General features: G+C 47.1%; 1 protein-coding gene across 1 annotated transcript in view; it reads left to right on the forward strand.

Moving 5' to 3' along the window:
* MCM3AP (minichromosome maintenance complex component 3 associated protein) overlaps positions 1–25,256 on the forward strand; it is a 52,295-nt gene that overhangs the window by 13,811 nt on the left and 13,228 nt on the right. The window contains exons 8-23 of the mRNA XM_037065168.1: positions 769–966; positions 1,324–1,592; positions 2,683–2,845; positions 5,127–5,287; positions 6,059–6,300; positions 6,568–6,785; positions 7,844–7,944; positions 13,340–13,471; positions 13,891–14,004; positions 15,507–15,659; positions 16,981–17,178; positions 18,999–19,067; positions 19,155–19,292; positions 20,881–21,031; positions 24,542–24,800; positions 25,017–25,114. Coding sequence (XP_036921063.1) covers positions 769–966; positions 1,324–1,592; positions 2,683–2,845; positions 5,127–5,287; positions 6,059–6,300; positions 6,568–6,785; positions 7,844–7,944; positions 13,340–13,471; positions 13,891–14,004; positions 15,507–15,659; positions 16,981–17,178; positions 18,999–19,067; positions 19,155–19,292; positions 20,881–21,031; positions 24,542–24,800; positions 25,017–25,114 — 2,664 coding nt within the window. The remainder of the gene's footprint in view (positions 1–768; positions 967–1,323; positions 1,593–2,682; positions 2,846–5,126; positions 5,288–6,058; positions 6,301–6,567; positions 6,786–7,843; positions 7,945–13,339; positions 13,472–13,890; positions 14,005–15,506; positions 15,660–16,980; positions 17,179–18,998; positions 19,068–19,154; positions 19,293–20,880; positions 21,032–24,541; positions 24,801–25,016; positions 25,115–25,256) is intronic.

Here is a 25,256-nt window from a genome sequence, read left to right on the forward strand (position 1 = left end):
AGGGGTGGCTTCTCTCCAGGTTCCTGAACGTGTGCCAGCGCATGCTCCCAAATTGTCTTCCCCAAAATCGCCACTTCAGGTCCTTTTACTATTCTCTGTTAGTTTTGCCTTCGGGCTTTTCTCCTCTCCCGGCTGGTGGCCTTTTACACCTGCCTTTACCCAACTCGGGGATTTTAGTCAGGTGGCAGCAGTCACGGCAGAAGCCCCAGGCCCCTGCCCCGGGGGACAGTGACGACAGCTTGCAGTGGATGCCCAGGGCCCAGGCCTGTGGACGCCTGTGCTTTTGCCCTGCACCACATGCCCTCGGCCTCTTTTTGCAGGTGGAACGTGCAGCTCCAAGTTTCTAGTGGGCACCTGGTGCCGGCCCCACCAGGCCCCTGTTGCTGCTACGCTCCGCAGTCCTCATGGTTGCCTCCATTTCATTCCTGCTCCACGCAGACTTAGTCTGGTGTTGGAGCATGGCTAAGACCTTTGAAAGGGCTTTAAAGTCCTTTACCTGTCACACCGCCATTCTGGAGCCACGCAGGTGTGTCTTCGCACACATTCCTCTGCTTCTTGATGTGATGGCCACTTATCTTCCAGATATGTTTCTCTCTCTAGTTTGTTGCTGAATTTTTATTGTCACCTTCAAACAGAACTTTACGTGTAATAGTAGTATCGATCTTGTATGAGTGGTATGTGGTTTCCCCCCTTGTTTTAAGGCATAGCTGCTGGGAGGCCGGCCCAGCACCTCTCACCCAGCTGCTTGTCCCTACTCTGTGCCTTCAGGTGGACCACGCAGCAGCCGTCAAGGAGTACAGCCGCTCCTCAGCTGATCAGGAGGAGCCCCTGCCCCATGAGCTGCGGCCCTCAGCGGTCCTCAGCAGAACCATGGACTACCTGGTGACCCAGATCATGGACCAGAAGGATGGCAACCTGCGGGACTGGTATGACTTCCTGTGGAACCGCACACGGGGCATACGGAAGGTATCAGCCTCTTCTGATTAGGAAACTAGAAAACATACCTGAATTCCAAAGTGAAAGTGAGAGTTTTTGTCATTTTACTCTTAAATTTTATCTATAATGAAAAGTATACTATTTAAAATCATTACCAAGTCCTATAAAAATGTTCTTTATTTCAAATCGAAATATGAGAAATTTAGGTAATCGTGATTTTTCTAGAAGTTGATTCTCTGCATGGGAATTTGTGCATGGGATCTGTATCTTTAAGGCATGTATGCATATAAAGTGTGTGTGTGCATACCAGGCCACTTGCACGTGTGTGAGGTGCATGTACATGCCATGTGTGTGCATGTGTAATATTTCCCTGTTGCTTGTGGCCAGGACATCACCCAGCAGCACCTGTGTGATCCCATGACCGTGTCCCTGATTGAGAAGTGTGCCCGGCTTCATATCCACTGTGCTCACTTCATGTGTGAGGAGCCCATGTCCTCCTTTGATGCCAAGATCAACAATGAGAATATGACCAAGTGCCTTCAGAGCCTGAAAGAAATGTACCAGGACCTGAGGAACAAGGGCGTGTTCTGTGCCAGCGAAGCAGAGTTCCAGGGCTACAACGTGCTGCTCAACCTCAACAAGGGAGACATCCTGAGGTGACTCTTAAAATTCTGAAGCTAGCTTCTGCTGTCTGGAAAGCAAGGTGTCGACAGGGAAGGAGCTGCTGGATTAGCAGCAGCTGGTGGCACTGAGTCGTCTCTGGTCCTCAGTGCTGGGATGCAGCCTGGGCTGGGCTGTCTGCAGAGCCGAGCTGCTGGGAGCAGGGTGGGGCATATGCTGGCACCAACACATCTAACGTTGGCCCTGGATCCTTCCCGAGAATAATTTTCGTCAGTAAGAGAGAGTGAGGAAGGGATCGCCCAGACGAGCAGAACAGGCGAGAGCCGAGACAGTGGTTCTGGGGCCCTGTCAGCTGTCAGCGGTCCGCTGTGTCCGGGCCGGTTCACTGTGCACATGTGCGCCTGCTCCGACGGGAATCCAAGTGATCAGAGGGGGAAATGTGTGTGAAGTGAGTGCTGCGGTGTGATACTAAGGAAGAATGGATTTTAATTCCCAGTCTGATATGTACATAGATACATGAGAAATAAGGCAGAGTCCTCCGGGTTCTGTCACTGGTGAACTGTGTGTGATGACAACCGGCGTCTCCTCTAGTTCCAGGGTTCTCTTATTCCGAAACTCCTTTTTAGCTTAGTGTTTTCTCCAAGAACCTTGTAACGGAATATCGAGATGTGTGGTTGATAGTAAGTTTTAAAATTAAGTCTTGGAGGTAAACTTGTGGTGGAAAGTGGCTGTGTGGCTTTTTCATGTTTGATCTGCACGTGTCCTCTCTTGAGTAATTTAGCCAAATTAGCTTATTTCTAAACAAAACAAAGTTCGGTTTTGTTTCTTAAACACTGTCAGCAAGCACAGCTGGCAGTCAGTTGGGATCACGGTAACTCTTAGATAATCGATTCTGAAAGTGTCTGAATTCATTTACTGTATTCACCATCGTGAAGAAAACCTTTTCCCCAGTCGGGCCTGAGAGTGGGCGTTGGGCAGCAGTGCGTGTGAGGCGCCCGTCGCCGCTGAGACCCTCCTTCGCAGCGTGGTCCAAATCTAGTTTTTTATCAGGTCTGTTTGTATGGGCATTTTGTCTGATTAATTGAAAATTAAATTCTGATTCCTTTTATCTCCTTCAATTAACAGGGAAGTACAGCAGTTCCATCCAGCTGTTAGAAACTCCTCTGAGGTGAAATTTGCTGTTCAGGCTTTTGCTGCATTAAACAGTAATAATTTTGTGAGGTTTTTCAAACTCGTCCAGTCAGCTTCTTACTTGAATGCTTGTCTTCTGCATTGTTACTTCAGTCAGGTGAGTAATGTCACTGTACTTGCAGAATTAGAAGCAAATGGGTTGTTACTTGTGACATTTAAGTGCTTCTCTATCCCACAAACAGCCCTGGGCCAATGCATCCATCCCTCAGGGCAGCCCTCTGGGGGGCTTACCCCGTTTTACAGGGGGTTTGTGTCGTCCATCACTGAAGGCAGTGAAAAATATGGTTCTTACGGTTCCAAAAGAGATAAGAGAGATCTCTTTATTTAATTTTTTAGTTGTTTTTTTTTTGGTGGGGGAGGGAGAAAAAGAGAGAGAAGCATCAATGTGTGGTTGCCTCTTGAGTGCCCTCAGCCAGGGAACCTGGTTTGCAACCCAGGCATGTGCCCTGACTGGGAATCAAACCAGTGGCCTTTTGGTTCGCAGGCTGAACCATACCAACCAGGGCGAGAAATCTCTTTAGAACCATGTAACTACGGTTTAGCACTTTAAAACAATATATTTTATTTATCTATTTTTAGAGGGGAGGGAGGGAGAAAGAGCAAGAGAAACATCTGTGTGTTGTTGTCTCTCGCACACCCCCTACTGGGGACCTGGCTTGCAACCCAGGCACATGCTCTGCCCAGGAATTAAACCAGCGTCCTTTCTTTCAGTTCATAAGCCACACCAGCCAGGCTCTGAGTTTAGCACTTTTATCTTCCCTGGAAACAAAAAGCAAAAAGCAAAAAACTGCATGCACCAAGTCTCTAATTTAGAGATTTTGGTGTTATTAAACTTTTAGAGTGAGCCTGATGACGCTAAATCCATTTTAGTGACTATCTCCAGTGCCTTCTCTTTGTCCGTGCTGTGCTGTACTCTGGGGTTATGAAGGTGGGCACCTGGGGCTTTGCCTAGAGTGTGAGCTCCTGGTCTCAGCATGTCTAGGCAGGTTTTCAGTCCCAGCCCAAGGGCACTTGGGGGTGACTACAGAGCTGCCTGCACATACTTCATGGTGTACACATTGTGCTGTTTCTCACCTGCAGAGGGGGAGGATGCCTTTTGGGTCCCCTGGGTGTGGAGGAGGCTGCCTGGGAGATCTCAGGGACCTGCCGCCTGGTTCTTGTGACTCCAGGTCATTTTTCTTCTTTGGTCTCACCCCAAGTTCTCCTGTAAACAGTGACTTAAACCCACAGTCGCACCCCAGGCAAAGAATCTTCAGCAGTGTGCTCATTATCAGATCTAACAGTTGCCAGCAGAACTGAAATTCTGGAACAAATGAAAAGACTTCTAACAGTGTGCCACTTGGGGAACTCCGTGCAGCTGACAGAAAACGAGTAGTTAGTGTTTTTAAAATGATTGTTTAGTGTTATTAGAATGTTGATCATTGGTGCCCATTTTAGTAACTTGAAGCCCACACTGTCCCCGGGGCTGCCTCCCATGCTTCCTCCTTGCTTAGCTCCTGCTGTAGCGGTGCCTCCGGCCTCAGGGTTTCTGCTCTTGCTGTTCTCCCTGCTCCCCCTTCTCACAGAGCCACATGGGCCACGTCCTCCAGGTGTTGGCTTCACTGCCACCTTCTCAGCTGTGCCCACCCCACCCCGTTAGTGCTCCTTGTCCTCCTCCTCTGCCTTTCTTTTGTTGCATTGTTGCTACAAAACGTACTGCATATTTTATACATTCATTTTATTTAGTGTTGGTGTCTCCCTAACACATCAGCTACATGGGGACAGGGTTTTTGTTTTTTCCCTGTTGTAATCTCAGCGTTAACAATGCCAGGCATGAAGGAAACGCTTGATAACTACTGGTTGAGTTAGTTGAACACTGGAAGATGCCACCCAGAGTCCCATCACCCAACACAAGTTTTGTGAGGATTTTCACGTTTTTCTTTTGTCGTCTTTTAAAGCATTTGTTTAATGCTAAGAAAAGATTTGGTGTCTGACTCTTTTACTTAATTTTATGGCATGTGTTTTTCAGTGGCATTCCATTGACTTTGTGATCATTTTTAGTAGCTACACAGCTTCCTGTTGAGTGGGCGCTGCACAGTTTACTTTCCATGCCCTGCTGTGTGGCAGGGTGGTTTGTTTTTTTTGTTTGTTACAAATCAGGTCTTCAGGCTGACCTTTCCTGTGTACAGAACTGCTTCCTGTGCCTGCATTCCCGGGCATTTTTCCACTGAGCAGATGGCCTTAGAGTCTGGGTCACCAAGTCTGGGACCCAGAGTGTCAGGTTGCTTTCCAGAGAGACTGAGCTATATCAGGAGCCCTGCCCCGCACACCAGCCAGTCATTGTGTGGTCCTGTGGCAACTGACCCTTTGAGACAGTGGCGATTGCCTTCTCCTTTCAGATCCGCAAGGATGCTCTCCGGGCACTCAATATCGCGTACACCGTGAGCACACAGCGGTCCACCACCTTTCCCCTGGACGGCGTGGTGCGCATGCTGCTCTTCAGAGATTGCGAAGAGGCCACAGACTTCCTCAACTACCACGGTCTCGCTGTGTCCGATGGGTAAGAGCTGAGGGTGCAACTGCAGGGCCTCTCCCTTTCCTTTTTTGTCTTAATTCTGGTAAAGGGCCGGGAAGTACCATCGATGTGCTAAGTCGTCGGGAAGGCGCGTCTCATGTGCTGCCTCCCTGGTGTCTATAGCAAGGCTGGGAACATCACCAGGGCACATGCTGCTTGTTGGCAGGTTGGGTTTAGACCCAGTTCTTCGTGACTCCAGAGTTGGTACTTTTCACAAGTTACTGAGGAACTTAAAGGTACAAGCCTTCTTATTCTGTTCCTTGAGGATGGCCTATGCTGGCCTGTGACAGGCCACTGCCCAACTTTGATGGCCTGGACAGGCACGGTGGGCCAGGCCAAGGGCTTCTCTGCTTGGAGTCTGATGTTTTGAGAACTGATGAGGCTTGCAGACCCTCTCCCAGAAAATGGCATCCTGATAAAAAACACGACAGGCGTGTCCCAAGCTGGGTTTCCAGCCCCTCCCTCTCGTACTTCACTCCGTGTGTGCTGTCGGTAGTCCTGTCCCCCTGGGGACGTGGTGGCTTTGGAGGGAGCCAGGAGCATGTAGGTGTGTGCCACTCCATGTGTGGCTGTTCATAGGCCAGAGGGCTCCCATGTAGGCTGGCAGCAGTGGGTGCTGCTGCCTCCTGGTTTCCGTGGGGCTGTGTGGCCATTCTGTGGCAGGAATGGGGTATCTAGCGTTGTTGCCAGGCACTGAGAAGTGAAGGCTGGCCTCTCACCTGTGATGCATCTCTGGATTCTTTTTGGTCTAATTAGCTGTGTTGAGCTGAACCGGTCCTCGTTCTTGGAACCAGAGGGGTTATTGAAGGCCAGGAAGTCGGTGTTTATTACCAGGAAGCTGACGGTGTCAGTTGGGGAAATTGTGAATGGAGGGCCGTTGCCTGCTGTCCCTCGTCATGTGCCCGTGTGCAGCTTCAACTCCCAGAACAAGTACGTCGGGGAGAGCCTGGCCTCGGAGCTGCCTGTGGGCATTCAGAGACCTGGCTTGGACACAGCAGGTGAGTGAAGCAGCATCTATGGGAGGGAACTAGCTGCTTGTCCCTCTGGGAAGCCTCTTGGGAGCCAGAAGCTTTTGTCTTGTTTTGGGGTCTGGGTAAGGAAGTCGGCTCAGTGCTCAGGGGTTTCACCTTGAGATTGTCCTGAAAGGCTCCCTGGCATCATGGTGCTTGGTTCTTATGGTGAAACTCAAGGAGGGTGGTCAGCCCTTGAAGTCACTGTGGGTAGCCTGGAGTTTGTCTTGCCCATGTTTGGCTGTTTTCTTCCAGGTGCAGGGAGAGGAGAGGAGTGTGGTGCTGAGGCGGACGCAGCCCCGTCTGCCCTCCTCCCGCAGCCTCTTCCCCTCCCAGCGCTCCTACCGGCCTCTCTGCCTCACCACCCAGCACCAACCCCGAGTGTGGCATCCAGCCTCTTCCTGCCCCCCGTGCAGCCCCCTGTGCAGCCAGAACTTCTTCCTGCAAAGCCGGAGCTTGTGTACTCAGACATGGTAAGGGGCCTTCCAGGTCAGGCTCCAAAGAGCCTTTTGTGCACAAATGTCTTGCCTGACCATTGTCTGTAGACCGAGCTCACTAAGGTGGTCACACATATGATCTTAGAATGTTCTGAACTAGCCATGGCAAGTCTTACTTTGGGACCTGGACCACAAGGCTTGAGTCTGTGTCTCTGACAAGGAGCCTGAGGCTCCGAGAGGAGGGACGATGTGTGGGTCTCTAGCTTGTTGCCCATGTCACTCCTTGAAAGGCCACAGGTGATCCATTTAGAATGACCTGAAGGGTTTTTATGGACCTAGTGCTGTTGATAGAGTAAGTGCTGTCCTGTGTCGAGCACTTCCTGCTCCAAGAGCTCTGCAGACACGTGGTGTCCATGGTCACTGTGTCCCAGAGTCACCCTGTCCCAGAGCCACCCTGCACTCCCATGTGTCTGCTTTGATTGGTGCTCGGCACACTCATTCGCAAGCCAGTGGGCATGTTGACCAGAGACACGGGGACCACTGTTACCACCACATGTCCACTGACAGACGTGTCCCTGGGGTTATTGTACCCACCAACGTGTGTCCCTGGGGTTAAGCTGGGCCCATCTACTACACAGGTTGTGGGACTCGGTCTTGCCAGCTGTTGCTTGGACAGGTGCTGGGCACTACCCCAGCCAGGGGATCAAGGAGGGAAAGGGGGGGAACATGAAGACTGGCCACAGACTCTGAGCATGTTTGATGTGCAGGGGTGGCCCTGGGGGCCTTCCGAATGGCCATCCTCAAGCAGGCAGGAGGCTTGCCCGGTCCTCTCCAGAAGGTGCCTCCCTTTTCATTACCAGGAAGTCTTCCCATAAACAGCATAGTAGCCCCGTGTTCGGGTCATTAAAACACCTTCAAACAGTGTCCAGTGACAAGGTCTCACCGAAATTTCTGCCTTGGATGGGATGTTCCACGAGAACTCCATGGTTCGGTGAAGGTGTTCGGTTCCCTTGGGTTATGAGCCCCGTCTGGACTGCGGCGATGCCACGGCATGCCTGACAACCTCCTCCCCTCCCCCACCGGCCTCTCTGTAGGACCTGGCACAGGTGGTGGACGAGCTCATCCAGGAGGTTCTTCAGAGAGACTGTGAGGAGGTCGGTGCTGCTGGGGCGGCCTTCGCAGCCACAGCTCTGGGGTAAGTGTGGTGCGCCTTCTGCTCTGAAGCTGTCTGCACTCACTGGGACCACGCTCTGTCCCCCAGATGCTTGCTCTCTTAAAGCTGCCCCCAGTCTCCAGCAAGAGAGCACAGCTTCCCATTTGTACGTGCTTGAGTGCTGGGCCTGTACTCTAGGTGGGTGTAATTCTTCATGTTTCTGACCTTCTGTTTGTCATTGGTAGTTTCCGCTCACGTCTGCTTTCTGAGCAACGTTAGGTTTATTAAAGTAGTAAATTAAAAACCTATTTTTCTGAACTTTAAACACAACAGAATTCTAGTAAAGTAAAAATTAGTTCATTCTCTATTAAAAATAGAGATATTTTTAAAAATTAAAAATACCCAAAGGAGACATGGGGTGGTGAACATATGATACAACATATAGTCAATGTATTTCAGGATTGCACCCTTGAAACCTGTATAATTTTATTAATCAGTGTTACCCCAATAAATTCAATAAATATTCAGAGCTCCTGCTGCCCAAACTAAACATACTTCGTTTGATCTTGGGTTAAGTTTCACTTTATAAATTTGACAGATTAAATCCCTTTAAACATTTTATGCCATTTACACTTTGCACTCTGGCGAAATTTTCTTACAACTTACAAGTTTTACATGTCTGATTTTGTCTAAATCTTAGAATATGTAGTCTTAATAAATAAATTTAATAATCAGAATATTTCTTTCTCTTTAAGTATTCTTTTAAAAATTTTACTTGTTTATTTTTAGAGAGAGGGAAGGAAGGGAGAGAAATATCAGTTGCCTTTTACACGTCCCCAAATGAGGACCTTATGGGCAACCCAGGCACGTGCCCTGACTGGGAATCGAACTGGTGACATTTATGTTCACAGGCCAGCACGCAATCCACTGAGCCACACCAGCCAGGGCTGATAATCAAAATATTTCTAAGCTCTTGAGCAACTTTTGTAAAGCTGATTAAAATCAGTAAATTTAGTAAATCAGACTTTCTTAAGGATTTCAAAAATCCTAGTACATAATAAAGCGACACAATGATGAAGTGTATTTCACCTGTAAACCAAAAGGTTGAGTGTTTGATTCTCAGTTGGGGTGTGTACAGGAGGCAACTGATAAATGTTTCTCTCAGGAAGTTGCTTCTGTATTTTCCTTTTTTTGGAATTAAAGAAGAAATATATTTCACATGCATAAATACAGACTACATAAAAGGATCAATGGCCTTGATGGATTTGATCATTTTTTTTATACTGGAGTTGTATACATATCTTCTTTCAATTTTTTTGTCTTATTAGAGAGAAACATCAGTTTGTTGTTCCACTTACTTATGCATTCATTGGTTGATTCTCGTATGTGCCCTGATGGGGGATTGAACCCATAACTTTGGTGTATCGGGACCAATGCTCTCCCAGGGGGTGTGAAACTCTTTTTCACCAGGGGCCATGTCAGCCTCGTGGTTGCCTTCAAAGGGCGGAATGTAATGTCAGGATTGTGTAAATGTAACTGCTCCTTAACAGTTAAGAGACAGCCGGCTCTGCTGCTGCTGGGTGGAAACAGGGTGGGAGGAACAGGGTGGGAGGGCCGGACCCTCTGGTGGGCTTTGGGTTCGCCACCTGTGCTCTAACCAGTGGGCTGCCCTGCCAGGGCTACGCATGCTTTCTCGGTGCAACTAAATATAAATGATTTCCATGGGCTTACTTTTTTGTTGTGGTAAAATATGCATAACAATTTCTCATTTTAGCCAGTGTTAAGTATACTTACACAATTCAGTGGCATTAAGTGCATTAACAAAGTTGCGTGTCCCTTGTCACTATCTACGTCCAGAACTTCCTGTCATCCCAAAGCTACACTCATTAAACAGTAATTTGCCGTTCTTCTCATTCCCCAGCCCCTGGTAACCTCTCTTCTGCTTTCTGTCTTTATGAATTTGCCTCTTTTAGATACCTCGTATAAGTGTAGTCATAACAGTATTTGTTCTCTTGTGTCTAATTTTTTCAGACACAAAAATGTCTTTAAGTTTCGTTTGTGTTGTAGTGTGTATTCCTATTTCATTCTTTTTTTATGCCTGAGTAGTGTGCCTTTAAATACATATATACACACACAAACACTTGTACGAGTATATACACCACGTATTTTTTTGTCTGTTGATGAACACTTGGCTTGTTTCTGCCTTTTGACTGTTGAGAATGATGATGCTGTGAACATGGATGTACGGGCAACTGAGTCTCTGCTTTCAGTTCTTGTGGGTATGTGACGAGGAGTGGAATTGCTGGATCATATAATCTGTTTTTAATTTTTTGAGAAAATGCTCAATCATTTTCCACAGTGGCTGCACTATTTTACATTTTCTTTTTTTACAAAATATATTTTGGCCCTGGCTGGTGTAGCTCAGTGGACTGAGTGTGGGCCTGTGGAGCAAAGGGTCTCCGGTTCGATTCCCAGTCAGGGCACATGCCTGGGTTGCAGGCCAGGTCCCCACTAGGGAGCACATGAGAGGCAACCACACACTGATGTTTCTCTACCACTCTTTCTCCTTCCCTTCCCCTCTCTCTAAAAATAAATAAATAAAAAGGTTAAGAAAATACATTTTATTGATTATGCCATTACAGGTGTTCTATTCCCCCCTTCATTCCCCTCCTCCCTGCACACCCCCCCCACCACCATTCCCCCCTTTAGTTTATGTCCACGTGTCTCAATTCTTTACATTCCATATTTCCCATACTATTCTTGCCCTCCCCCTATCTATTTTTTACCTACCATCTATGCTACTTATTTTCTGTACCTTCTCCCCCCTTCTCCTCCTCCCACTCCCCTATTGCTAACCCGCCATGTGATCTCCATTTCTATGGTTCCGCTCCTGATCTAGCTGTCCTCTTGGTTTGCTTTTGTTTTAGGTGTGGTTGTTAATAACTGCGAGTTTGCTGTCCTTTCACTGTTCATATTTTTTATCTTCTTTTTCTTAGATAAGTCCCTTTAACATTTCATATAATAAGGGTTTGGTGATGATGAACTCCTTGAACTTGATCTTATCTGAGAAGCACTTTATCTGCCCTTCCATTCTAAATGAAAACTTTGCTGGATAGAGCAGTCTTGGACATAGGTCTTTGGATTTCATGACTTGGAATACTTCTTTCCAGCCCCTTCTTGCCTGGAAGGTCTCTTGAGAAATCAGCTGACAGTCTGATGGGAATTCCTTTGTAGGTGACTGTCCCCTTATCTCTTGCTGCTTCTAGGATTCTCTCCTTTATTTTAATCTTGGCGAATGTAATGATGATGTGCCTTGGTGTGTTCCTTCTTGGGTCCAACCTTTTTGGCACTCTCTGAGCTTCCTGGATTTCCTGGAAGTCTGTTTCCTTTGCCAGACTGGGGAAGTTCTCCTTTATTATTTGTTCAAATAAATTTTCCACTCGTGGCTGTTTCTTTTCCCCTTCTGGTACCCCTATAATTTGCATGTTGGAACAGTTAAACATGTCCTGAAAGGTTCCTAATCCTCTCCTCACCAGGGCGGGGCAACCCAGGTCGCTGGGTTGTGACGTATGTGGGGGCGGGGCCAAAGGAAGGCAATGGCGAGCACCCTTTGCTTCCTCCCGCTGCCACCGCAGGCCGCGTGATTCGTCCCACTGCTCGTGAATGTGCGACCTTGGTCAGCCACTGCTGGATTCGTTGCTGGGGGCTGCGAGGTCCGTCTCACTTCTCACTCCCGCTGTCCCAAGCCCTCACTGGGTCCGCCGGCGCTATCCTGGATGCCTGGGCGCCCGGGGTTGGGGGATCCTTCCTGCCCGACCCTGCTCAGCTGCTGGCTCCGACCCTCTTACCTGTCTGGTAGAACGGTTCGTTGTTGTTAGACTTCCGTATAGTTCAATTTTCTGTTCTTTGGCTGCGTCTTTGTTCTCCAAACCTTTGTTGTATTCAAGCTTGGCTGTGGAAGAAGGCACAGTGTTTCCACCTACGCCTCCATCTTGGCAGAAGTTCTCATAAGGTAGTGTTGAATTTTGTCAGATGATCCTTCTGCATCAGCTGAGATGATTGTGTGGGGTGTGTTTCATCTTGTTACTGTGGTTGTAGTATTATTGATTGATTTTCATTTTTTTTGTTTCATCCCTGCATTCTAGGAATAAATCTCACTTGACAGTGTTATATAATCCTTTAATATACGAGGTACAGTTCACTCTTGAACAGCACAGGGGTTAGGGTTCCCACTTCCACACAGTCCAAAATTCACATATAACTGATTATAGTTGGCCATTTGTATCTGCAGATTGGACCAAACTCAGATCTAAAACAGTATTTTTGATATGTGGATAGGAGTGCAAAAATATTGTTTTCGACCTGCAGTTGAGAATCTGAAGATATAAAACCTGTGGATACAAACAACTATTTTTTTATAAGTATTTTATTTATTTATTTTTTTAAAAAGGATTTTATTTATTAATCTTTAGAGGGGAAGGGAAGGAGAGAAGGAGAGAAACATCAATGTATGGTTGTCTCTCGTGAGTCCCCTGCTGGGAACTGGCCTGCAACCCAGGCATGTGCCCTGACTGGGAATCAAACCGTGATCGTGTGGTTCACAGGCCCGCACTCAATCCTGAGCTACATCAGCCAGGCACAACTACTGAAAAAAAAAATCTATGTATAAGTGGACCTGTGCAGTTCAAGCTGGTATTGTTCAAGAGTTAACTATATTACACCCTGGCCCATATGGCCTAGTGGGTTGAGCGCCAGCCTACGAACCAAAGGGTCGCTACTTCGATTCCTAGTCAGGGCCCATTCCTGGATTGCAGGCCAGCTCCCCAGTTGAGGGCATGTGAGAGGCAGCTGATCGATGTATCTCTAGCACATTGATGTTTCTTTACTTCTCTTTCCTCCTCCCTTCCCGCCTCTCTAAAAATTAAATAAAGTTTTTTAAAAAGTTAACTCTATTACTTTCGCTAGTGTTTTGTTCAGGATTTTTACGTCAATATCTGTAAGGGAGATTAGTTTGTAGTTTTCTTGTGGGGTCTTTGTCTGACTTTGGTATCAGATCAGGACATTGCTGGCTTCGCAGGAGTGTTAGGAAGTATTGATTCCTCTTCAGTTTTTTCAGAGAGTTAGAGAAGGATTGGTGTTAGTGCTTCTTTAAAGCGTGGGTGGAATTTATTAGTGAAGCCATCTGCTCATTGGCTTCTCTTTGTTGAGAGGGGTTTTTGACTATTGACTCAATCACTGTACTAGTTGTGGGTGTCTTTGGATTTTCTGTTTATTCATGCATCAGTTTTGATAGATTGTATGTTTCTAACCATGGGTCTATTTTTTGTGCTAAAAGCCAAATAAGTTTTTTTCTCCTTTGCCAGTTAGAAGTTTAGTTATATGATTTGCTTGACATTTATTTATTTATTTAGAATGATATCCACTTTGTTCTGTGTAGTGTTTCCAATACTGCTATGGAGGAGTTGTTAACAGCTGAAACCACAGGCATTTTGAGACACATTGCAGTTGAAGAAATGACTAAGGAAAAAGAGCGGAAAGAGGAGGAGAGACGGCAGGCTGAAGAGGAGAGGTGAGTGTGTCTCATTCTTGCAGTGCACGTGGGCGTCTGAGTGTGTGGACACAGGAGAGAACCCACATGGGCCTAGGATGCTCTTGCAGTTGTTGTCCACTACGTCAGACCGAGGCTCACCTAGGTTGTCCACTTCTCCTGCCACCCTCATACACTTCAGCCCTGGGGGTGGACAGGGCCCTTGAGGCTATACCTCGTACAGTGTGAGCTCCTGGTCACTGGGAGACGGAAGGGTGGTGGTCGAGGGGGCTGGAGTTGGGGGCAGCTGTGTGGTCTGTCTGGTGGATCAGATGGTTGGGCTTTCGGACTCAGGCAACAGCTTAGAAACCCACCTGTGAGGTCATGGAGCATGATGCCACCACTTATTTTTATTCTTAAACATTACCCTTCTGCTTTCTTCTTTTTAAAAAATTGCTTAGGTTGAAACAAGAAAGAGAACTGCTGTTAACTCAGATGAGTCAGGGCCTGGCTGCAGAGCTGACAGAACTGGTGGTGATGGAGTGTGTGAGGGGCACCTGCGCCCAGGAGTTGAAGTAAGTGAAGTGCTGGGCCCTGCAGTGTGGGAGGGGTGGCTGGCGGGATGGAGGAGGGTCATTTAGGCACTGAGGTCCGGCCAGCGCAGCTCAGGCCGGCTGGGTTTCACTTTGACAGGGAGCAGACATGTCTTTGGATGGCGAAACACTGGAACACCGTCCCCGTATGTGTGTTGCCCCCAGAGAGAGGGCCTCTCTTTTACTCTTATCCTCATTGTGGACCCTGCACTGGGAATGGGGATGTGTCTGCAAGAGAAATGACTGGTATTCTCCATACCAGGTTGCTTACTGGTAGTTTTACTCAAGTAGGAGATCCTTCTCTCTCTTTTTACAAAATCTTCACCTGCAGATTTTAGAGAGAGGGGAAGGGAGAGAGGGAGAGAGAGAGAGAGAGAGAGAGAGACATCGATTGATCACCTCCCATATGTTCCCTGACTGGGGATTGAATCTGTAACCTAGGTATGTCCCCTGACTGGGGATTGAACCCACAACCTTCCGGTGTATGGAACAATGCTCCAACCACCTGAGCGACCCAGCTTGAGCAGAAGATCCTCTCTTGTGTCATAAGTTGATATATTTCTTGGAGCTCTCTCACTTAAGAACTTTATTGATTTCCATGCCAGGCCAGGGAGGATGGAGGTTTAATTGGGCAGGGAAACCTGCCCTCCTGCTCCAGCTGTCTGAGGTAGCCCCGAAGGCGACAGGCTGCCCAGTGCCACTCACAGCTCCCAGCGCGGTGGGGAATAGAGCCAGAAGGCAGAAGAGTGTTATTTAATAATGTTTCTTTCCATCTCTGTTAACTGGGAATCTATTTCCATATTTATTGTAAGAGACTTCACAAATGATGCACATGTCTGTTCTTAAGCCCAGGCAGGGGTGTTAGGCATTAAGTAAACCCTGGACTTGTCGATGTGGAGGTGACCTGCTGTTCTCCTTGGTTCCAGGAGACTTAGGCTGCACCTCTCCCAAGAGGGTGGCTATTGAAAATGGGTCTTGCCTTTTTAAGCTACTTTGATTCTGTGACTAAATATATTTGATAAAGTGCTCTTGTTCTTTTGGTCAATAGAATTTTGTTTGGAAATGTCTCGTGGATGCCGCTGTGTGACCGCAGGTTCCCAGTTATCATGCAGTTGAGACACTTTCAAGTGCACATGTCAAGTATTGCTGATGAGAAGCTGTCTTAATGCTCACTTAAAAACTAAACTTTATAACCATTTTGTTAAGATGAAGTTTTATTTCTGGACTATTTCTAAGAGCCCCCTTGGGCCTGTACTCTAGTACCCTGTACTGCTCTTGTTTTTTTTCCCTGTTATGTTTGTTGTATGGTGATTCTTTTCAGATGGCCATACATTGAGTAAAATGGAAATCTTAAAGCTTCTCTTGCAACAAAGACATAGCTACGTTTCACTGTACAGGACACGGACTCATACTTTTAAGGCAGGCCCTCGGGGGGTGCGGATTCTAGGTGCAGTGTCTCCTGTGCTGACGGCCCTGTTCCCTAGGAGTGCGGTGGAGACAGACCAGAGGATCCGTATGGCCCGTTGTTGTGAGGTCGTCTGCACCCACTTGGTGGACTTGTTTCTCGGGGAGGAGATTTTCCAGACTGCAAAGGAGACCCTCCAGGAACTTCAGTGCTACTGCAAGTATCTTCAGAGGTGAGTCTCGGGTCCTGACCGGTAAAATCCACGCACACAGGAGTCTTACAAAGGTTATACTTGAAGAAGTGATCAGTTGTGCACGGGCACGCACACAGGTGACATTCTTTCCTAGGGGGTAGGAAGTAAGGGATTAGGGATAGTTCCGTGTTTTGATAAATACTTATAGGTTGCTTTCTGTTGTTTACTCTTTGTGCTAGACACAAAGATGGCCACGAACAAACAAATGATAGCTATGTGCAAAACACAATTTGTGATGGAAAAAAGCAATTTTAGGGAGATGTATACAACATATGAGCAGTGTATATTCAAATAGGTTGTTTTGGATTTACAGATAGTAGTATGACCGTAAGGAAAAGGAGGGTCATAACGAACATACACTCAGCATAGTGGTTACTTTTGGGAATGAGAGGCCGTATGACTAGGCAGGGTTCCCAGGCATCATGGGCACCGTTTCTCAACTGGATGGGAAGACGTGGGTGTTTGACTCATCATTAATCTTTAAACTGGGCTCATGTGTATTACATATTCTTTATGGTGATTCAGTTCATGTAAAATTTAAAATACGTAATTGTGTTCTTAGTAGTTGCAACTGTGTGAAAAGGAACACAGTGAGCAATGAGTTTCCATCCTGTGAGAGACTCTGTCTTCCTCCTACGAAGTAGCTGCTGCTCGTGTACCTCCCAGACACCCGCAGTCCTTTCTTGGTTCCCAGCATGGCTGCAAACATGCTCCCAGCTCTGTTCCCAGCCGTCCTTTCCTCCACGTGCCAGGAGGTGGAGGCCGGGTCACAGCAGCGCGTTAACCTTCCAAATTGTTGTCAGTGGCACCGTGATGACCTACTTGGCCCCTGTGGGCGGACTTTCACATGAATTCCTCTCCTCAGCTATGGCAGAAGACTGTAGTAACCGTCCTTGTATGAAGAGTGCTCGCATGTCTGGAGATAAATCCCCATCAGTGGTGTTTGCTGGGCTGCAGGGTGTACTGTGGTGTTCCTATCCATGCTGGTCCTCTAGAGAAAGGGCAGCATTAGCTCTTAGGTTCAGTAATTTTTTTTGCTTGCCACCACTCATTTGCTGTCAGGCCCCTCCCATGCCTGAGGGGTTTTTTTGTTTTGTTTTGTTTTGTTTTTTAAACTTTTCCCCCCTTCAGTTTTAATTCTAATTTCTTAGTGCGAAGACTATTGCTGAAAAAGACCGAACATATTGCCAAAAAATGTGTTCCCGTGTTAATGGTACCAGAGTGTGTTTTTGGTATTTGTCCCTTTAAGGATGGGAAACCTGGAACGCACCCCGAGCTGATATGTTGGTGTGTCCTACAGGTGGAGGGAAGCCGTGGTAGCCCGGAAGAAGCTGAGGCGCCAGATGCGGGCCTTCCCTGCAGCGCCCTGCTGTGTGGACGTGAATGATCGGCTGACGGCACTCGTGCCCAGTGCCGAGTGTCCCATTGCTGAGGAGAACCTGGTCAAGGGCCTCCTGGACCTGGGCCACGCAGGGAAAGTGGGCATCTCCTGTACCAGGTCAGCGCTCCGCTCGCCACAGTGCCTGCTAAGTGCCCCCTGCCCTTCTGTGTCTTTGGAGGGAAGTTGGGTAGATTCGGAGCATGAAGACAGAGGCAGGACCGCACTTTTGTAGGTGGTCTTTCCCTACAGAAGTGTACATGTGGGTGCTCTGCCTGGTTTGATTTCTATGCCTTTTCCCTTTAAAAATTTGGGGTCCTAATAATTGAATTTCAGTTGGAATTGCCCGTTTTCCCCCTTGTTTTCCTAGTTTTAGAATACACCACATTCATTCTCATTGGTCGAGCCAGAGGGCCACGTGGGCTCACTTCCACCTCCACTTTCCTGTGCCTCCATGTTCTTCTGCGTCTTCGTCATTTCTGCTGCTGTCTTGCTGCACCACTCACACCTGCTCCTCTGTCTTGTGCAGTAGCATTTTAGTGACTCCACCTCCTGCCCCCTGTCTCTCCTCTCCTCTCCCGGCTCCCTCCCGGGCTCCTTTGTCATGGCCACCCCCTGCAGCTTCTCCCAGTCTCTCTGAGCGAGTGTGGCTCCCTGAGGCCCTGCCCAGGTCTTTGCTTGAGCTCTCCAGTGCTAGCCGTGCAGGGCTCGGCCTCTCTCTTCAGTCCACACCAGTGTCACCTCTCGATAGGGGCCTCTCTGTGGGGAGCCTAGGAGAGGACAGTGTGGAGGGGCCGCAGCAGCGCCCTGCCTGGGTCTTGTGGCAGTTCCTTGACCTCCCCTGGACTGTCACAGGACGTTTTTCCTGAAAACCATCTCCAGGGTTTTCATGTCCTTCAGCTCCAACAAACTGGCAGTTGCCTGGGTTCCTGAGGCCCCGTTCCTGCGTCTGTAAGTGGGGTGGGTGACGGCGCACTGTGTGTGGTCAGGGCACTCAGGCTCCTCTTTGGCCCATGGCGGCCTTGGCGCTGGCCTAGCCTCCTCCCAGAGTTGCGGCTGTTCCCTCTGTCTTCCCCCGGCCCCAACACAGCCCCCTGCCCTGGCAATCTCTTTCTGTCCTTCACATGACAGCTTCCCTTGTGCGTTTACAGCCAGGCTCCTGGATCCTGTGTCCCAACCTCCTGTGTCCAATTTCCAACCTGGTGTCAGAAGCTAATCTCCATCCAGCCTGCCCTACTTGGGGACTTCCCTGGCTCACAGGGTGCCAGCCCATCCTTCTGGGCTTAGGTCATGCACCTGGACTCAGACCCATTGTCCTGGAGCACTGCTCTCACCATCTCTGCTGTTAGCCTGTCTGCTGGCATCTGCTCTTGACCCCTACACCCTGGTGTCCTGACCACCACAGTCGGGTCAGGTCACCTCATATCTCTGGTTCAGGTCCCTTTGCTGCTCTTCGAGTCCCTACATGGCAGTGCTTGCCAACCCCCCTCCACTCCCCCCCCCACTGCTCTCCCTGTACTCATTCTCTGCATGTAGACCCACTCCTGCCTTGGCGTGGCCACCCCTTCTGCCTCTCCCCCAGAAATCATCGTGCTCTCCCCCCTTATTTCCTTTAGGCCTTTGCTCACATACCACTTCCCACTCTGTGAGACTCTGGCGTGCCCACACACCTACCAGGCCATCCACTTGCAGAGGCGCGTCTCTGTCCTTGACAGCAGGGTTTTTGTCTGTTTACTGCTGTCCCCTATGACTGGCACATGGTAGATATTGCTTGATATCTGTGGAATGAACAGGTCCTTCCATTTATCAGGAAAAGTTTCCTTGATCTCTCAAGTATTTCCCACCGGAAATATTTACTAACCAGTTACTTTTTACTGAAAACATTAGTAAGTACTTACCAGGCTCCTTCCTTGGGCACGTTGTTCTCCCTTTCTTCGTAGGCTGCAGTGGCTCAGGAACAAGACTGCACACCAGCTGAAGGTCCAGCACTTCTACCAGCAGCTGCTGAGGTTTGTCACATCCCCGTTGTGCTGTGCATGCTGCTTTTTCCCTGGAGCCTGAGCATCAACTCACCTGCCATTTTCTGTCCCTTCCAGTGATGCAGTGTGGGCCCCCTTGGACCTGCCTTCCCTTGTGGCCGAGCACCTCTCTGGTGGAAGAGAGCACGTGTTTTGGAAGCTGGTGCTGGTGTTGCCGGACTTCAGAGAACAGCAGTCCTCAGGGAGTCCTGGCAGGTCAGGGAGGGCCTCCGTCTGGGGGTGTGATGCTGAGAAAGCAGCCTGGGGGGGGTAGAGTGCCTTCTCCTGAGAGTGCTGGGCAGTGGGGCAGCACAAGGGGCAGCTGGGGTGTCAGAGCAGCGTGTCCCTCCCATGCGTGGTGGGAGCACTGACGTGTAGTTACACTTTGGTCCTTAGACCGGCAGTCTGTTTGTTTGTGATTTGAAGTTGACACTTTATTTAGATTTTTATTCTGTAGACTTGGCAATAGTCTGTCCAAATGCATTTCAGAATTGATGGTTATTTAAAGCTATGCTAAATGTATTAGAGTCCGCTTCATTTTAGAGTCTCAGGGAAGACGGTTTATAGTTTATCTGTTTATAGTTCCATTTTTTTTCCCTTAAGGAAAAAACGCTGGCATTTTTCAAAAGAAATCCAAGAAATTATTTCTTAAAACCAATTGCTTCTATACTTTTAAAGCAACCATAAAGCATGTTACCTTTATTTTTTTAACAGCTTTATTGGGATATAATTCACATATAAAATTCACCCATTTAAAGTGTCCATTTCACTGGTTTTTAGTATATTTACAGAGTTGTACAGCCATCACCATGATCTAATTCCAAACATTTTTTCACTTAAAAAGAAACTCCATGTCCCTTAGCAGTCACTCTCCACTCCTCCCTGCCTTCAGCCCCTGGCAGCCGCTAATCTGCCCTCTGTCTGTGCGCGTTGCCTGTTCTGGACATCTGTACAAATGCAGCCACACGGCACGTGGTGCTTACGACTGGCATCTCTCACTCAATGTAAATGTTTTCTAGGTTCATTCATGTAGTGAATGTATCAGTCCTTTTTGTGTGTGTGTGGCTGAATAACATTCCATGGAATGAATATCTCACATTTTATTTATCAGTTGCTGGTTGTTTGTTGCTATTTTGGTTGTTTCCATTTTTGTGTTAAGTGTTTATGTGGACATATGTTCGCAGTTCTCTTGGTTATATACCTAAGAGTGGAATTGCTAGGTTGTGTGGTAACTATGTTTAAGTCTTTGAATATTTGCTAAAGTGTTTTCCATAGTGGCTGTGCACTTTTACATTCCTGTCTGCAATGTGTGAGGATATTAGGTTCTCTGAACACATTATTACTCTTAAGCAGGAACACACGTAGGCTAAGATAGCTGAGCAAAGATGAGAGTTTGTGGCGTTTTAAAAGTGTTTAAATGGTTCATTTTTTAAAATACCTGTTTTCTGATTTGCCAGTTCATTAGGAAATGTATGTCCCAAGAATTGTCAAGATCTCAAGACTGAGAAATTTGATACTATAAAATATGTATATGTTTTATGGATCTTTTGTAGTGCCCAGAGTCTTTTCTTAGTGCTTTATGAGGAATCTCCACTCACATTAGAGTGAGCTAGTCCCATGAGTGCCCCCTTCTCTCACCCGAATAAGTAACCCAGCAGAGGTTAGTTCAGGTCAACTCCTTAGGAAAATTTATGTCTGTAGACCTGACATTTGTGTGCTATTTCTCTAACCTCTTTTCCTAAATCTTTATAGTTTAGATTTAGAATTGGATTCTTCTGTAAGTGTGTTTTTCTTTCATTCACAGAATTCTAGCAGATTGGTTAAAAGTCAAGTTCATGGGAGGCGATGACTCAGTTGACACATGCCGTGATGCTGGTGGGATTCAGACACTTACGCTGTTTAACGCACCCAGCAGCAAAGGGAATCAGAGAGTTTTTGTCAACGTGTGTGTAAAGGTGAGAAACAATCACTTTGTGTATTTACTTCTGTGATTTTTTAAATTTTCACCCGTTCCTAGACATCACTAGAATTATAAACGCCTAGAGTGGTTTTGAAAGAATGTGCGAGGCTCAGGAGCGGCACATCTTACCTCCTTGTGTCTTGATAACATGCCATGGACCCCTGCTTGGTGTAAGATACCAGGCTAACGTCTAGGAGCACAGTGGACCTTTTGACTGTCCGTGGTCCTAGACCACTTTGAGAAGTTAGGTGAAAACTCAGAACCATCCCGACAAGCGTGTAGATGCACCCATACTCTTCTGCCCCTCATTCAGAAGTCCTGAGTTCTATGGCTGCCCCTGGTAATGAACCCAAGAGAGTAAGAAACAGAGCATTCCCCAAAAGTGCAGTGACTTGCATTTCACATGGCTTGTTAACTGGTGGCATCTTTGTTCAAATAGCTTCCTGATACATCAGGTCTTAGCAAATGATGACTTATTTTTAATTCTCCTTGGTTTGCCCTAAACTTGGTCCTGGCTACTCTATTGGTTCAGTAATTTCAGGCTAGTTGTTTTTCCTTTATTCTCAGATTGTCCTCAGTTTTCCATTACAAGTTCTCATTTTTTAAAAAATAGTTCTGATTTTTAAATTATTTTTATAACATTCACCTTAATTGGTTCCCTGAGAGATTTTTGTTTAAATGAGAACCTGTTTCCTCATTAGTTTCAAACCTGCATAAATGAATTTTAGATTTCAGTGTGTGTGTTCAGAAATAAAACCAGATATGTATCTTATTTGCTTGGAAAACAGCAGGGCAGGGCAGAAGGTGGGGGCCTCAGTGTTGAGCAGGCCTAGGGCTGATAGCTGCTGCCCTGGCCGGCTCTCTGAACCTGGGCATGGTGCCTTTGATGGTGTGGTACCCAGGGCCTCCGAGGTTCTGAAAATCCGTTCGGGTGTGCCTGGTGCTGGCTTCCTGCGTTCATTGTGCTGGAATTGAGGGTCCTTGCAGGCTGGGAGCTCTTGTTTTGCTTCTGGGATGTTTTTGCATCCTTATGTATTTTCCTTCTCTTTCTTCTGCTTTTTCTTGAATCTCTATTAGACATATGTTGGATCTCATCAGGCGATCCTGTGAGCTGCTTATCCTTGCTATCCTATTTTCTATCTTGCTTATTTATATTGTGTTCTGAGAGATTTCCTTGACTTTATATTTCGGATGTTCTATTGACATTTTTATTCCATATGTATTATTCGTTTCCTTTTTCTATTTTTAAATATATTTTATTGATTACGCTATTACAGTTGTCCCATTTTTTCTCTCCTTTCTTTCTTTTTGCCCTGTAACCCCCCTCTCACAAGCATTTGCCCACCCTAGTTCGTGTCCATGGGTTGTACATGTAAGTTCTTTGGCTTCTCCATTTCCTATACTGTTCTTCATCTCCCCCTGTCTATTTTGTACCTGCAATTTATGCTTCTTATTCTCTGTACCTTTCCCCCATTCTTTCCTCTCCTCCTCTCTGCTGATAATCCTCCATGAGATCTCCATTTCTGTTCTTGTTCCAGTTGTTTGCTTAGTTTGTTTTTGTTTTTATATTTTTTAGGTTCAGTTGTTGATATTTGTGAGTTTGTTGTCATTTTACTGTTCATATTTTTTATCTGCTTTTTCTTAGATAAGTCCTTTTAGTATTTCATATAATAAGGGCTTGGTGATGATGAACTCCTTTAAATTGACTTTATTTGGGAAGTGCTTTGTCTGCCCTTCCATTCTAAATGATAGCTTTGCTGCATAGAGTAATCTTGGATGGAGGTCCTTGCCTTTCATGACTTTGAATTCTTCTTTCCAGCCCCTTTTTGCCTGCAAGGTTTCTTTTGAGAAATCAGCTGTCAGTCTTATGGGAACTCCTTTATTGGTAACTGTCTCCTCTTCTCTTGATGCTTTTAAGATTCTCTCCTTATTTTTAATCTTGGATAATTTAATTGTGATGCGTCTTGGTGTGTGCCTCCTTGGGTCCCATTTCTTTGGGACTCTGTGAGCTTCTTGGATTTCCTGGAAGTCTATTTCCGTTGCCAGATTGGGGAAGTTCTCCTTCATTGTTCAAATGAGTTTTCAATTTCTTGCTCTTCCTCTTCTGCTTCTGGTACCCCTATGATTCAGATGTTGGGACATTTAAAGTTGTATGGGAGGTTTGTAAGCCTCTCCTCATTTTTTTGAATTCTTGTTTCTTCGTTCTGTTCTGGTTGAATGTTCATTTTTTCCTTCTGCTCCAAATCGTTGATTTGAGTTCTGGTTTCCTTCCCATCGCTATTGGTTCCTTGTACATTTTCTTTTATTTCACTTTGTATAGCCTTGACTTCTTCCTTTATTTGTGACCACATTCAACCATTTCTGAGAACATCCTGATCACCAGTGTTTTGAACTCTGCATCTGATAGGTTGGCTATCTCTTTATCTCTTAGTTCTGTTTTTGGAGTTTTGATCTGTTCTTTCATTTGGGCCATATATTTTTATTTCAGTGCCCCTTTTGAGTAGTAAGGGGTGGAACCTTAGGTGTTTGCCCAGGTGGGGCAATCTACTTTGCTGCCGTTGTGGTGCTGTTTGTGGGGGAGGGGTCCCAGAGGGAGCAGTGCAGCTTGCTCGGCTCTCGGCTGACTTTCGTTCACCTCCCCTGCTACCTGGCAGCAAATTGGGCCCTTCTGGTGCTTATTCCAGGGCGGGTGGGTTTGTGTGCATTCTAGGACTCTGTGGGTCTCTCCAATGAACTCTCCTGTGAGGCTGAGAGTTTCTCTTGCCACGGAGCCCCCACAGGTTTTTATAATCAGAGGTTTTGAGGCTTTCTTTCAGCACTCTGGAACCCTGGGTTGCACAGTCTGCCTTGCTCCCCAGTTATTTCTCCCGGTTTACCTGCATGCAAATGTGGGGCAGCCTGGTTTACCAGCTGCCACCTCGCCCACCACAGTCCTCTAGTTGCTGCCCCGACTGGCATCCTCCCCACCCTGGCCACCCATCTTCTCTCCTCCTGCTGGTCTGGATGAGTGTGTCTTCTTTAACTTTTTGATTGTCAGACTTCTAGACAGTTCGATTTTCTGGCAGTTCTGACTTATTTTTTGTTTTCAGTTTGTTTTTGTCCTTTTGTTTGTGAGAGGAGGCAAAGTTTATCTACCTGTGCCTCCATTTTGGCCGGAAGTCACTCATTTTTTCTTCTTACCCTTACTTGGTAGATCGTCTTGTGACTATTTTTTGGACATATAATCTTATGTCTCTGAGGAAATTAGGATTTTTTCTAAGTTTTCTTATGTTCTACGCATTATTTGTTTACATTCTTTTTCTCTATAACTATGGTCTCACGTGCTTGAGGCTCTCCTCAAACGCCTTACTGGAGGCTGTCTGCCGTACACCTCAGGGGGGCCCTGAGAGGCTGGCCGCAAGCTCTGCGTTTAGGGATGGATAGAGGGTAACTGGCCCGAAGTGCAGCACAGTTTGCTGGTTTGTCCCTTGGCGTGTCCATCCTGATGGTCTGGGTGCCCTTCCAGGTAGCCCACGGTGCTCTCAGCGACGGGGCCCTTGATGCTGCGGAGACACAGAAGGAGCTTCTCGGAGCCAGTGGGCTCGTGCTGCTGCTTGCCCCCAGATTGAAAGGCGAGGACGTGGCAGAGGAGGACGTGTACTGGCTGTCCGCGCTGTTGCAGCTCAAGCAGCTCCTGCAGGCCAAGCCTTTCCAGCCTGCGCTGCCACTGGTGGTCCTCGTGCCCAGCCTGGGAGGGGACACCATGGAGAAGGAAGTGGAAGATGGTTTGTGAAGACAGTCTCATTTATGAACCAGCATGTTCAATAAATGGGTCGAGCCCCGGGTCTGAGGAAGTGCTGGCAATGCGATGTCGGGAGTCAGGGGACAGCAGCCACTATGGTGACTGGGAGCAGGGCTGGGCGGGGTCTGTGAAGTGAGATGTGTTCGCTCAGATGCAGGCTGAGCAGGAGACAGGTGACTTCCATCTGTTTCTTTCCAAGGTCTGATGCTACAGGACTTGGTTTCAGCTAAGCTGATTTCGGATTATACTGTTATTGAGATTCCTGATTCCATTAATGATTTGCAAGGCACAAATAAGGTAAAGTTTTGTCATTTTTAAAGGTCTAACTGTGTATTTTGGTTTTTCCCTTTTTGCTCTATTGGATTTTAGTTATATTGCTGCTTGCATTTTTAGTTTTATTTTTGAAAGGTAACCTAAAAATGTAAGCAGAAATAAAAAT

This window comes from Sturnira hondurensis, unplaced genomic scaffold, assembly GCF_014824575.4.
Source record: "Sturnira hondurensis isolate 20B ecotype Veracruz unplaced genomic scaffold, ASM1482457v3 Scaffold0015596, whole genome shotgun sequence".
Classification (NCBI taxonomy): Eukaryota; Metazoa; Chordata; class Mammalia; order Chiroptera; family Phyllostomidae; genus Sturnira; species Sturnira hondurensis.